This window comes from Palaemon carinicauda, chromosome 1 (assembly GCF_036898095.1).
Source record: "Palaemon carinicauda isolate YSFRI2023 chromosome 1, ASM3689809v2, whole genome shotgun sequence".
Taxonomy (NCBI): Eukaryota; Metazoa; Arthropoda; class Malacostraca; order Decapoda; family Palaemonidae; genus Palaemon; species Palaemon carinicauda.
The window spans coordinates 278,267,968-278,280,467 of NC_090725.1; the positions used below are offsets into that span (position 1 = coordinate 278,267,968).

At 34.4% G+C, this 12,500-nt stretch overlaps 1 protein-coding gene and 1 long non-coding RNA gene across 3 annotated transcripts in view; one reads left to right on the plus strand and one right to left on the minus strand.

Moving 5' to 3' along the window:
• LOC137644867 (uncharacterized) overlaps window positions 1–12,500 on the minus strand; it is a 195,386-nt gene that overhangs the window by 92,966 nt on the left and 89,920 nt on the right. The gene's annotated exons all lie outside the window — the stretch shown is intronic.
• The window catches only part of LOC137657051 (very low-density lipoprotein receptor-like), a 37,852-nt gene that overhangs the window by 1,008 nt on the left and 24,344 nt on the right, over window positions 1–12,500 (plus strand). Inside the window, exons 2-17 of one of the 2 annotated variants that reach the window (XM_068391417.1) lie at window positions 1,198–1,298; window positions 1,550–1,700; window positions 2,206–2,312; window positions 2,627–2,752; window positions 3,134–3,410; window positions 3,696–3,820; window positions 4,101–4,242; window positions 4,582–4,744; window positions 5,188–5,328; window positions 5,484–5,702; window positions 5,897–6,101; window positions 6,356–6,508; window positions 6,684–6,864; window positions 7,024–7,250; window positions 7,376–7,564; window positions 7,787–9,665. In XM_068391417.1, the coding sequence (XP_068247518.1) occupies window positions 1,198–1,298; window positions 1,550–1,700; window positions 2,206–2,312; window positions 2,627–2,752; window positions 3,134–3,410; window positions 3,696–3,820; window positions 4,101–4,242; window positions 4,582–4,744; window positions 5,188–5,328; window positions 5,484–5,702; window positions 5,897–6,101; window positions 6,356–6,508; window positions 6,684–6,864; window positions 7,024–7,250; window positions 7,376–7,564; window positions 7,787–7,831 (2,552 nt within the window). In that variant the 3' untranslated portion in view covers window positions 7,832–9,665. Of the gene's footprint in view, window positions 1–1,197; window positions 1,299–1,549; window positions 1,701–2,205; window positions 2,313–2,626; window positions 2,753–3,133; window positions 3,411–3,695; window positions 3,821–4,100; window positions 4,243–4,581; window positions 4,745–5,187; window positions 5,329–5,483; window positions 5,703–5,896; window positions 6,102–6,355; window positions 6,509–6,683; window positions 6,865–7,023; window positions 7,251–7,375; window positions 7,565–7,786; window positions 9,666–12,500 lie in introns of those variants that run through there. The other variant, XM_068391425.1, reaches the window with a different exon arrangement.

Here is a 12,500-nt window from a genome sequence, read left to right on the forward strand (position 1 = left end):
ATATGTATACACAATATATATATACATATATATATACATATATATACATATTTATACATATATGTACATATTTATATATATATATATATATATATATATATATATATATATATATATATATATGTATATACAGCATATATATATACAGCATATATACATATATATATATATATATATATATATATATATATATACAGTATATACTTCCAGCGCTTTTCATGTGAGATAAAATGGTCATTGAGAATTATTTTCTATTGTTTCCGACGTTAAAACTTATCAACTAGCCAAATTATCCGAAAAAGGACATTTAATCCTTCACTAACATTTAACTTCAGACAAACTTCCTTCAACAAGAAATCTTTCCTTTCCTTGAACTAATTTCAGCAAGAATTAATTCTTAAATATTACTTAATTTCAAAGCTACATTATTGGCATATCTGTCATTGCCATTTCCAACAAAAACAACAATGATAAAAGTTTATTATAATTAATTACTAGTGTACGCAACCCGTCAAAAAGGACGGGTAAATATTTAAATTTGGACCGGAAAGATATATATATATATATATATATATATATATATATATATATATATATATATATATATATATACATATATATATATATATATATATATATATATATATATATATATATATATATAAGGATATATGTATATATATACATATATATATTATATATATACATGCATATATACATATATATATACATTTTATATATATATAATGTATGTATATATATATATATATATATATATATATATATATATATATATATATATATATATATATATATATATATATAAGGATATATGTATATATAAACATATATATTATATATTATATATATACATATATATAGACATATATACATGTATGTAAATACATATATATACATATATATATACATATATCCATATATATATACATATATATATATATACATATATATATATATGCATATACATATATATATGCATATAGATAGATTTATATATATATATATATATATATATATATATATATATATATATATATATATATATATATATATATATATATATATAGCCAGACACTTGCTCTTTATTATATAGGAGAGATTATTAATACACTTAACAGAAGCAATATGCTACCCTAAATAATATCTTATTAAAAATTTTTATTTCCATAATTACAGTGTGTCGCGACACGGAATGGAAATGCGATCGAAATAAATGTATCCCCAGGAAATGGATGTGTGATGGCGATCCAGACTGCTCCGATGGATCGGACGAATTTGTAAGTTGAGAGAGAGAGAGAGAGAGAGAGAGAGAGAGAGAGAGAGAGAGAGAGAGAGAGAGAGAGAGAGATGTATTAACCTCTAGTCACAAAAACTTCTTTCACTCTCAAAACACAATACAAAAATCAGATATCTATAAATGAAAAGTAAGAAAGAATTGGAAATCAACAACACAAGTGTGAACTTTCAAACAGATTTTCTCGTATAAATCGAAAGATATCCTATTATAGCCTCCCGTCTTGACTTCCAGACAGGGAACTGCGTCAACGCCGACAAGACAGCCCTGCAGAGAGAATGCAGAACAACAGAGTTCAAGTGCGGAAATGGAAACTGCATCCCGAACCTTTGGAAATGCGACGGAACGGATGACTGCAGAGACAACTCCGATGAAGAAGAATGCAGTAAGTGTTGATCGTGAACAGATACGTTCCTTCTGGGAATTTGGAAAGTTGTTAACGTAAAGATCCTTTTTCATCCTAAAATTTCAGGGGATTTTCTGGTTGGGAATGTTACAGACATGCGTTCATGTATTAGGTTATTTGTGCATCATGGAAAATAATCATCTAAATAGTAATGATAATTTTCCTTGTTGGAGTCCTAGGGATTGTAGCATCTTACATTTCCAACTAGGGTTATGGCTTAGTTAATAATAATCTTAGTAGTTAACATTTTTGTTCTCTGGTGTTAAATACGTACTTCGACATGTAGATTTGGCAATAAACATCAATTATGCAATGTGATATGCAAAATACCTAAAATATATACGATAAACTGCTCTTGTAGGTCAAGTAGAGAGTAAGGTTCCCAAACGTAATAGGTCCAAAAAAGCAGCCTTTAAAATAAGTTAAGTAACTTTTTGGCACACGAGACAAAGGACATTATATCTAATTCGTCCTGGACTTTCAGGCAAAGCTTGCTCCGCCACAGAATTCAAGTGCGAGACTTCAAAGCAATGCATCTCTGCCCGATGGAGATGTGATGGTACAAAGGATTGTCGAGATGGAAGTGACGAGGTGAGTTGTTCGAAGTTGACCTAAGGAGAAGAAAAATATTTTTGCAGATGACAAATACTTAATCTTTACGATCTCGATTTCAACTATTCAATAACAATTCGTTTGATAAAAAAAGTAGTCGTGCTTAAGCTAAATATATATATGACAATATAAATGTTTTCTAAAGGAAAATATTTTTTTTTTTCACATACAATGAATAATTTAGTAAAGCATAAATTCACGTTCATTTCCTAAAAGGAAAATCTTAAAAAAAATCTCGAAGTAGGATGAGTGTTCCCTTATACCAATGCTCAATTACAACTCTATTTTGACAGGCAAACTGCTCAATTGCAACTACTCCATTGCCGTCAAACATGTTCAGATGTAGCTCTGGAATCACCATCCCAAAGAGATGGGTTTGTGATGGAGAGATCGACTGCACTGACGGATCAGATGAAGAGGTAATTAAACATTAATTTCATTTACTTTTTAAAGGCCGCTCATGAATGAGTGACAAGGGACAGTGACAATACCCTAGATAGCAGACAATGCCCTAGAGTCTCTCTAGTGGATACTGACCACATATAATTTTGATCAGCTTGCGTGACCCCTCTCCACCCAGCTAGGACTCGGGAGGGCCAGGCAATAACTGCTGATGACTCAGTAGGTAGACCTATAGGCTCACTACGAGAAACTATCAAGCTTGAGCGCGACTCAAACCGCAGTCCAACAAAGCGCTAGACAGGGACGTTTCCAATAGGCCATCCTTTTTTATTCTAAGTCTTATTTCTTTCAAAGGGTATAACAAAACACGGTTCTAATTACATATTCCAATTCCACAGGAATGCGACGCCGATTCCCTTCAGGCGAAAAACGCCACAGCATCCCCAAGGCCCAATATCTGCCGAGACAACGAATTCCGCTGTGGTTCCTACTGCATCATGATGTCATGGGTCTGTGATGGGACTAAAGACTGCATGAACGGAGAGGACGAGGAGAACTGCGAGACGTGTCCGGCGAACAAGTTCCAGTGCGCGGATAAGAAACTGTGCATTCCAATGTTTCAGAGGTGTAACATGCACAAGAACTGCCACGACGGATCAGATGAATTGGACTGTCGTAAGTACCTTTTTACGTTTGTCACTAGTAGGAATGCCTTTGCAATACCATAACCCGTTATCCATTTACAATATTATATTAACTATACACTTACCTTATTGCAATACTAAATTTGTTCGAGTACAATTATGATGGTACAAACACTAGCATGCTCTCCTAATATATCGCAGTAATGTATAAAGGCATCATCAATATAACTCTTTATCTAATTCAGTTATTTTACAATTTACTTTGGTAGAAACTACTGTTTCACCGTTGACTTAAATAACCTGTTTAAATTTTCAGCAACTCTTCCGCCGATTCCCGAGGGTCTGACATGTAACCTGACAACCCACTACAAGTGCAAATCGGGAAAATGTATAAATCAGACATTATTGTGCGATGGGAAGAACAACTGTGGTGGATGGGATGTAAGTATACTATCGAGAAGCGATAAAAGCTTCGTGACCGTATAAGATTGAAGATAGTTTGTGAATGTATCGAGTCCTTCCCCACCCCATTCCAAATGGTTCCTCTTTGCAAAGTCTTCGAAATAGATATCAAGATTGGAACCCTTTACTGAACAACTGTTTTGTATGGTATATCCTTTATGTGAGGCTGAGTTATTCAGCGAAAACTGAAAACAACAAAGGAGAATAACAGATATTCAATACATTTCCTGTAGTAAAAATCCTTTTCCCCCTTCTTCAGGATGAGAGCCCGGAAGTGTGTGGGGCAAACGAATGTGAGAGAAACAACGGAGGCTGCACGCAAAAATGTGTCAACACCAGAGAAGGTCACTACTGTCAGTGTGACAGTGGCTTCAGACTTGTTGGGAAATACACATGCGAAGGTTTGTTTACTTGCTGTTGTCTAAATGCCAAGCTAATCTTATGATGCATTCACATATACTTGGAGGAGAAAAAAAAACTTCATCACTTACGAGTCAATCCAATTCAAAATAGGCCTTAGAGGTTTATCCAATAGACACAACAAGAATATTTCCAAAATCCCAAAATAAGTCTAAGGTATCTGAATTATTTATATGCATTAGTTACAAAAGTCTGATTATTTTTTGGCAATTCTTAAACAGAGTTCTACAATCTATCCATCGTAAATGCCTCAGAACATAATAAGCAAAAGATACGTTCACAATATCTTTCCGTTAATACATCTGTAATAATAATTCCAGATATCAATGAATGCGAGGAAATCCCTGGCACGTGTTCACAGAAATGCGTGAACACCATCGGAGGCTATCACTGCACGTGCCTGCCAGGCTACAAGAGGGACCCTGGAAACTACACAAGATGCAAGGCAGCTTCTGGAGAGGCCTACCTATTCTTCTCTCACAGGTATGAATAATCTGGTAATATTGCGCTATGAGAAGTCATGATTCCATTCCATCCATTTTGAAACCATCATCCTCCTTAGAAAATAATTGCCAACAATTTATCAAAATCAATAAACATTAGTCATAGTTGTTAATTGATAGAAATATGTCACGTTTCCTTATAATTGCAGTTCAATTCAGAACATTATCTTTAGCTAGAAAAATAACTAGACGTATATTCAATGATAGAAAATTCTGCAAGAGGTAACTCTTGGCATTGTTATCACTTTTCTTTTGTCATTTTTTAAATTTTTAAAGAAGAAATTTCGTGCATGAACTTTCAAAATTTAAATATTGCCTGCGACATCAATAATACTGGATATTTCATTTAGTTTGTGAAGGAAATAGATTACTCCTTTTACAGGCAATTGCAGCAAAACATTACTTTGCCACACTTTCTTTCAGATATGATATTCGCAGCCTCAGGCTACGAGACAGAGATATGACATCCATTATAACCGATGCCCAGGGAGCCACCGCATTAGACTACATGTACAGTAGTCATGAGATCGTTTGGTCTAACAACAAGGAAAATGAAATCGTAAGGTGAGTACTGTTGCTTCACTGAAGAATCAAGTTCTTCAATGGCAAGGAGTGAAGTTTTCAATCAAAATTAGAATTTAGCTGTAAACGACACAAAAAGCCCTCCAGTTCAGAACACACAGGCACAAGAATCTATTGCATTTTCTTTTCCAATACAGAGCCAACCTGACAACACCAGAAGTTCGTGAGACTCTCGTGAAAGGAGACCGTGTATCAGCAGATGGACTTGCAGTCGATTGGATTCATAACCACATTTACTACACTGACACAGGGAACTTCAAAATTCAGATGTTGTCTTGGGATGCCAAATGGTCAAAAACTGTCGTTAATGAAAAACTTGGTCAACCAAGAGCCATTGTCGTCAGCCCCTTCGATGGGTAAGAATAAGTAGCTGCTGTTTTGCTTTATCATAAATGGCAAATCTTTGAAACTGCAAAAATTATTCATAATGTTTTCCACATTAATATTTTCAGAAATATGAAAGTACTGGAAAAAGGCTGTAAGTGAAGTTTTTTGATAGAACATTGGATACTTAATTTTAATTCATAAATATTTACCTAATTTTTTTCAGATATATCTTTTGGACTGACTGGGGGAGTGAACCTAAGATTGAGCGTGCTGGACTGGATGGAGCTGAGCGTTCACCTATTATCAAAGAGCCTCACGTTTTCTGGCCAAATGGAATAACAATTGACCATTCCAACAATCACATCTACTGGTGTGATGGGAAACTCAACACAATCAGCAGAGCTAGTCTCAATGGATCTCATGTTGAGGTATGAATATATGCAATGAAATGACAAGCTACAATACTTTTTAAGGGTTTACACCAGCGATTATGATCAAATACCTTACATCCCAAATTAAACATTAGGTTAATAAAACTGTTCCAGAAAATTTTCCATGCTACAGCTTATACTCTATGAGAAGTTATATCTATACACTATACTGGAAGGCTAGATTATGGTAATAATGAAGAAGTAATGCTTTATCATAAATAATCTATTATATCTTTTCGTTAATCAAACAGGTTATCCTCTTTTCGCCAAGTTTCCTGCGACTTCCCTACTCAATTACTGTGTTTGAAGATAGACTGTACTGGACTGACTGGTCTCAGCTAGCGCTCTACAGTGCTGACAAGTTCAATGGGGACGACATCAGAAATATTTCTGCTGGACATATGGTAATTATTCTCTTGAATCATACGAGTACAAAACATTGATTCTACCAGTAGACTTTATATTGTGCTATAAAATGCATTCACACCTGAAAAATGCCAGATTCCGATCTGAGAAATGAGCACAAGCCAAATTCTTATCCAGGTATCAGCTATCAAAATACCCTTTTATTCTTGGCAGCTTGAGTCACCAAAAGTGGTCCACGTTTTCCATGAATATCGACAACCTACCGGAGAAAACGTTTGTGAAGACCATATGTGTAGTCACTTCTGCATTAGAACCATTGCTGGGGCTGCACTTTGCTCTTGTCCAGATGGCTTAATTTTGTCTTCAAGGAATACTCTTATATGTATCGAACTTGGTAAGACTTGTATATCTTTACGTGTCTATCAGAAATGGATAAAATAAAAATCTCGACACCGATTTTCAATTCTTTTAGTGGCAAGTTTTGAAATTATGCTGAAGTAGAACACCATCTTTTTTAAAATAATAAAAATTAATGAAATTTTTATTTTTACAGGTTCAGAAGAGACTATTCCTGTGGATGTAATTCCAAACGAAATCACTGAAGAAACCGAAGTGACAACAATTCCACCACGAAAAGAAATTAAAGAAGAAAATAGCAATGGAATCTATATCCCTACCAGAGCTGAGGAACACAAAGCTCCTTCAAATGAGGAGCCCCATGCTGGAATGATCCTTGGTGTTGCTCTAGGAGCAACAGTGGTGATGGCCGTGGCGGTTCTGGTAAGTCCAATGTGTTCATGAGATTTACTCTTAAGAAGCTTTGAATAAATATTTCTTTTTTAGGCATAAACTGAACAAATAAACAACAACAGAACACTTATAAGATCTATATCATGCTTCCACAGGGTTTCGTTGCTTGGTGGAAATCCCGGCAAGGAGTCATTAAACGCTTCCGTTTTCATAACCCAGTCTACAAGAAGACTACAGATGAAGAAATGGATGGTGGTGGATTTGTTATTGGGCAAGATCATTTAATATACAACCCAAGTAATTTCCACTACAATGAAGAGCCAGAAGCATGCATGAGAGATGATGTAAGTACTTGGCAATGTTCTTGAATGCCTTACTAGTTAGGGCTAAATTGCCAGAAGGGCTAAATTGCCAGAAGGGCTAAATTGCCCGAAGGGCTTAATTCCATCTTTTAAATAGATTGTGGGCATTAACCTATATAGTAGCAATTGAATGGCCTACTGAATCGAGTTACATTCCAATAGCTGTCATTCTATCCTAATTGCTTTTTTTTCCTTTTTTTCCAGGACAATGCACCAATTATACCCAAGAAAGGAAACGTAGAAGATTAAGCCGAATGTGTTCCTTCGACAGCATCAAATGACAACAAGGCTGGGCCTTGCAATAATATACTGTAACATTCTGTGCATTTATGCAATTCAGTGTTTTGACATCAATGATAAATTTAAAGTTCTCGTCTGAATCAAATTAGATCATAAGTTAATTTATTGGGAAAGAGGAAAAATAATGAAAATTATTTCGCACTTTGAGCATGACAGTTAAAAATCGCGGCATTTTCAGACAGGAATGCTACGAATTCACGGTTATTGTTGAACAAAACCGTACTCATCAAATTTCAAATCCTTTTCATAGTAACCCATCATTTTTACATCAACAAACTCATCTAGGGAATCGAATAATCAGGTGATGCCCTTTTCAACCCGCAACATTGTATCTGTAAGCAATTTTATAGTCGTATATTGTGCTACTTTCTGTCTGTGATATCTGTATAGTGTAAATAGTGTTCACACCATTAGAGAAATTAAAACGGGTTTGACCCTATGTAGTCAGGCGAAAGCTTGCTAAGTTGTGAAGTTTTTTGGGTATTCAGAACTTCAGCAATTCATTCTTCATTCTGTCGTTTAATCCATAGCCAATCCATTACATCATCACTTCTTCACTTGTACATTCCATTTTATATAAGCTATATTACTCATGCGTGCTATATTTGTTAAGTAGTTATTAAGGTTATGGCACAACTAAAAGACACGTTGCTCTACATTCTATAACAAATATTCTGGTATATAGACACTTATTTTAACGATTATTTACAATATTAACCTCAAAACGTGTTAGTGTGAACTTTGTGTATGTTTAAATTTTCTTTGAGATTTTACATGGGACTGTAATGAGTTTTAATTCATGTCAGTAACTTAGACTGACTTAAAAACGTCTAAATTATGATTCTGGAGTGCTAGTGAACAGACCATTGACTAGATACCAAACACTAATGTTTGCACAGCATAGTTTTTTAGTAAACACTTCAAATTTCTGACATAAGCATGGTTAGCTGTTTCTTCATTGTAGCAATTGATAACCAAGACATTAATGACTGAACATATTACTCCTATCAATGTATCCAGTGTCAGTACGATTCCAAAAGTCCAATCAGCCCATAAAGACTCATGACTGAACAACACATCCTTAGTTATATATTTGATCGTGATTCTAGGACTTAGGCACACCATGAATCTATACGCTGCAGCTATTACATATCATAAGAATACCATAAGAATAAGACATCATCCCATCGTTAACTCAAGAGAGAAGAAAGCTCATAATTTTAGATTCTTTTTTAAAGCTGTGCCAGTAATGCTTATATTTAGTCATGTATTTTATACGGTATTTATTTTTCGTGCTATATATTTTTGTAAAAAGACATTTATGTGTATGTGAATGTATTTAAAGTGCTTTTTTGTCTTATAAAGACGCCCTAAAGTTCCTAGTCCCAACACATTTTTTTTTTAATTGCGAGTTCTGGGACAAAAAAAGGATCATCAAGGAGAGAGAAGTGTTCGGTAAATTAAGACCAACAGAATTTCTTATTCTTTGAAAACTGAAACGTTTTGAAATTATTTTTGATAAATGCTACTTCAGACATTATAATTTTCAAAATCATTTGTAAAAATATAAAAGGAACCCTTCTCTCTTTCGAAACCATATCTCAAAAACATGTTATTCAGTGCTCAAGCATTTCAGGTTTGAGGCTCTTAGCCTGTCTATAAATTTTATATACATTTATATATATACATTATGTACTATCTATATTTTGTGTACTGTCGAATGGCAACACTTGTCCTTTGTAAAAGGAAAAATGACATGTAAATAAAGCGTAGAAAAAAAATATATTGCACTTTTTCACTCACCATTCTTGAATTTGGAAAATGAAAGGATTTCAGAAATGGAAATTTTGTTGAAAAAAAAAAAAACTAAATACAGACCCTAAATCAGTAAAATCCACTGATGGAAAGACAACAGTAAAAGTTTTTTTCATTTCTTTCTTTTTTGGAATCTTCAATGAATAAACAAGGTTCAGATTAGGATTCAATATTACTAAAAAGTAAAATTTGACGAAATAATACAGTACAGCGGAAGACTCCATCTTGGTTTAAAAAACAAGTTTGAAAGATGTAGAGTTTAACTAAATGAGCCAAAATTTTAACAAAAACAATATTCACGGACAAATACAATCGTACTTTGGCCAACATAAGTATATATGAATAATGCCTGTAATGCCTGTGCAAATATGAGAATTCATTTTACACAAATCTTGATAAAAGTAAAATAAATTCGGTTATTGCTAGTTACAGATGACTAGTTATAGTTATACGAAAATTCACACTATTATTATTATTATTACTTGCTAGGCTACAACCCTAGTTGGAAAAGCAGAATGCTATAAGCCCAGGGGCTCCAACAGGGAAAATAACCCAGTGAGGAAAGGAAACAAGGAAAAATAAAATACCTTACGAACAGTAACTACATTGAAAAAAGAACTTCTTAAAGAAAAAATAAAAAATTTAACAAAACAAGAGGAAGAGAAATAAGATGGAATAGGTTGTCCAAGTGTACCCTCAAGTAAGACATCTCTAACTCAAGACAGTGGAAGACCATGGTACAGAGGTTATGGCACTACCAAAGACTGGAGAACAATGGTATGATTTAGGAGTGTCCTTCTCCTAAAGAGATGCTTACCATAACTAAAGTCTCTTCTATCCTTACCAAGAGAAAGTAGCCACTGAACAATTACAGTGCAGTAGTTAACCCCTAGGGCGAAGAAGAATTGCTTCATAATCACAGTGTTGTCATGTGTATAAGGACAGAGGATAATCTGTAAAGAATAGGCCAGACTATTCGGTGTATGTGTAGGCAAGAGGAAAGTGAACCGTAACCAGAAAGAAGGATCCAATATAGTACTGTCTGGGCAATCAAAGGATCCCATAACTCTCTAGTGGTAGTATCTCAACGGGCGGTTGGTGCCCCGGCTAACCTACTACCTACTAATCAAATATTACTCCATTGCAGTAGAGTTTTACTATAATACAAACTTCAATGAAGAAGAAAATATCAGAGGAATCTTCTATCCCTACAAAACCTATTTAACAAAGTCCAATCTTCACCACGTAAAACATTACTTTAATGACTCAAGTACATGTGTACTTAATGCTACAGAAATTTCCATAGATAAGCGGAGTATATACGATCGTTAGTTACAGTTAACAAACAAGGCTCATACAAAGAAACACATAGGCTGAATAATCGCTATATAATACGATCATAAAATCATATGATAAAAGAACTGCCGATGAGATAACTTCAAAAGAGGCAGTTGAAAATTAGGACAAGGTTAACGATATTATTTCTAAATAAAAAAAAATTCTATTCATATTTAACCATCATTTTGTGAAGAAGTAATTCAAGTTATCGTCATTTGTGAAGAAATAATTTAAGTAACCATCATTTCTGAAGAAGCAATTTGTTTAATAGTTATTTGTGAAGAATTATCTTAAGAAATCTTCATTTGTAAAGAAGTAATTTACTCAAATGTAATTTGGACAGAAATCCGCAATTTTACAGAATGATTACACGTAATGTTAATTCAATTTTCGTTATAACATTCTCTCTCTCTCTCTCTCTCTCTCTCTCTCTCTCTCTCTCTCTCTCTCTCTCTCTCTCTCTCTCTCTCTCTCTCTAGTGCTTGTCGCAGTTTCCATTAATTTTCTTACTTTCCAGTTTCCTCCTCTCAATACATATTCCAGTATAGCAACTGCTTTTGAAGTTACAATAAGACAAAAACAATGACGACTGACCTCAATCCCTCATTATGGACCATATTTCAGACAAGGCACAAAGCAGTGACAAAAAAACTAGTTTCAATAAACGATGAGAAAGGCTTAATCAAATGTCTAAAAGTCTACGGTTCTTGGGCGAAGTGTTTTAAAAGTATAAAAGCAGGTTGGTTCCCAAGGTTTAAAGGCCGCTCATGAGTGGCAGAGACAAGGGACAGTGACAATGCCCTAGAGACTGACCGAATATTCATGTAATCATAAGTTCCCTCTCTACCGAAGCTAGGACCAGGGAGCACTAGGCAATGGCTGCTGGTGACTCAGCAGGTATACCTATAGGATTCCCCAAACCCATCATCCTTAGCTTACAAGGATACTGAAGTTGAATAGTACAAAACACTTACGCGTTTGAGCGTGATTCGAACTCCAGTCAGGTAGATCCTCAGGCAAGGACGTTTCCAATATTCCACCACATGGTATAAGAAAAACAGATCAACTGGAAGAGGTTGCCATAATTAATGACGGCTAAATATCTAAATGGATATGGACACACACGCACCCCATCTAACCAGAGTATGACTACTTCCTCTCCTACCTGAGGATCAGGGAGAGACCGAGTCATTATACGTCTGGCAATGTCGCTGAGCGTAACAGGAAAAAAATATCTATTTAGATTAAGGTATACCTCGACGTAGGTTTACACAACGGATAATTTCATAATGTTCTCTATACTGAGAATCAAAATATAAAAGGAAAACGCAATAATGTGAAAAGAATAGTCATAAACAAGTAAATAAAATATAAGACGCAAGGAACATCCCTTGTAATGTACCAGAAATCTCTTAAAGCAAGTAAACACTTTATAAGGTAATGTAACAATATGCTTAATATATGC